This window comes from Sinocyclocheilus grahami, unplaced genomic scaffold, assembly GCF_001515645.1.
Source record: "Sinocyclocheilus grahami isolate Dianchi unplaced genomic scaffold, SAMN03320097.WGS_v1.1 scaffold1664.1, whole genome shotgun sequence".
In the NCBI taxonomy this organism is placed as follows: Eukaryota; Metazoa; Chordata; class Actinopteri; order Cypriniformes; family Cyprinidae; genus Sinocyclocheilus; species Sinocyclocheilus grahami.
This window is the reverse complement of record NW_015506843.1, coordinates 226,486-227,622: the sequence shown is the minus strand read 5'-3', so window position 1 is coordinate 227,622 and position 1,137 is coordinate 226,486. Positions and strand designations below refer to the sequence as shown.

The window sequence follows — 1,137 nt, the reverse complement described above, 5'->3', positions numbered from 1 at the left end:
TCTCTCTCTTTGTGTTTAAATGAAATAGTAGTTCAAAATGTTTGTGTCTTATCATGCTTTTAAAATCCTTCATATATGGTTATGAAACTGCTGGATCCTATACTGTATAATCATAGAGCTTTTATAATTAAAAACTTTAGATTAATAACACCTCACAAAGACTGCATACTGAGCAGCGATTCAAAACCTCCTGCTCTGAACTTCAGCTGGTTTATGGAGAATAGTTGAATTTTTGGACTGATAGTGGTTAATAAAGTCAAATAATATTGAAGCCTGCCAGAGAGTCAGACAGTTAGCCTTCCCTCGACCAGGTTAGTTTCCCATTCTCTTTATGGAACAAAATCCAGTTGAACAGGCCGCAGCTAGGAGAAACATATGAGAGAAACATGTTGACTTCATTAGCAATGATGACAGGTCTTGGGTGAATGTGTTCACGTAGATAGTGACAGGAAGTCATCTGCCAGACATCTAAGAAGATGACTCCATCAATGTCTCTGAACATCTCCCGCATCACTGTGTCCAACTGCAGCATGAGCCAATCACTTTGAAAAATATTCTGTAAAAACACAGATCAGAATCAGAACTTTATTGCCAACCCAGATAGCAACATATTGTCGGCCCAGATCCGGCTCACATCTGGCACAAGTGGAATGATGATCTGGCCCACATGTAGCGTGGAATGATGGCATTTGGGCGGACCGCTCCTGTTTGCCACAAGCAGGCCATAGCATTGCCACATGTCAGGCAAGAGCAAAGAAATAAACCACAAAATATGTGTATATTACATATGGAGTCAACTCGACCTTAATAAGCCCATTATCAAGCATAATCACTGAAGGAAAGAAGAGAACAGAAAAAAATAGAAACACAACAACAACAACTGACTTCAGCCACAGCCTTAGAAATAATCAACTGAAGATAAAATACATTAAATCTCTGAAGATATCAGTAGAGGATTAAACAACACAAACAGCATTACCAGCTTTACTTATTATTAATCAGAGTGACTTTATTTCTGTTAGAGGTATATTATGGTAATTAGTGTTTAGTTAATAGGTTAAAGTATCAGTTTAGATGTTAATATTTATTCATCATACACAGTAAATTCCCGAGTGTTAAATTAACACTGCTCGGAGC

General features: G+C 37.6%; 2 protein-coding genes across 2 annotated transcripts in view; one reads left to right on the top strand and one right to left on the bottom strand.

The window, feature by feature from the left end:
* LOC107571875 (B-cell receptor CD22-like) overlaps window positions 1-1,137 on the top strand; it is a 51,266-nt gene that overhangs the window by 16,857 nt on the left and 33,272 nt on the right. The gene's annotated exons all lie outside the window — the stretch shown is intronic.
* LOC107571881 (NXPE family member 3-like) overlaps window positions 7-1,137 on the bottom strand; it is a 19,003-nt gene continuing 17,872 nt past the window's right edge. The window contains exon 8 of the mRNA XM_016258261.1: window positions 7-556. Coding sequence (XP_016113747.1) covers window positions 293-556 — 264 coding nt within the window. The 3' untranslated portion in view covers window positions 7-292. The remainder of the gene's footprint in view (window positions 557-1,137) is intronic.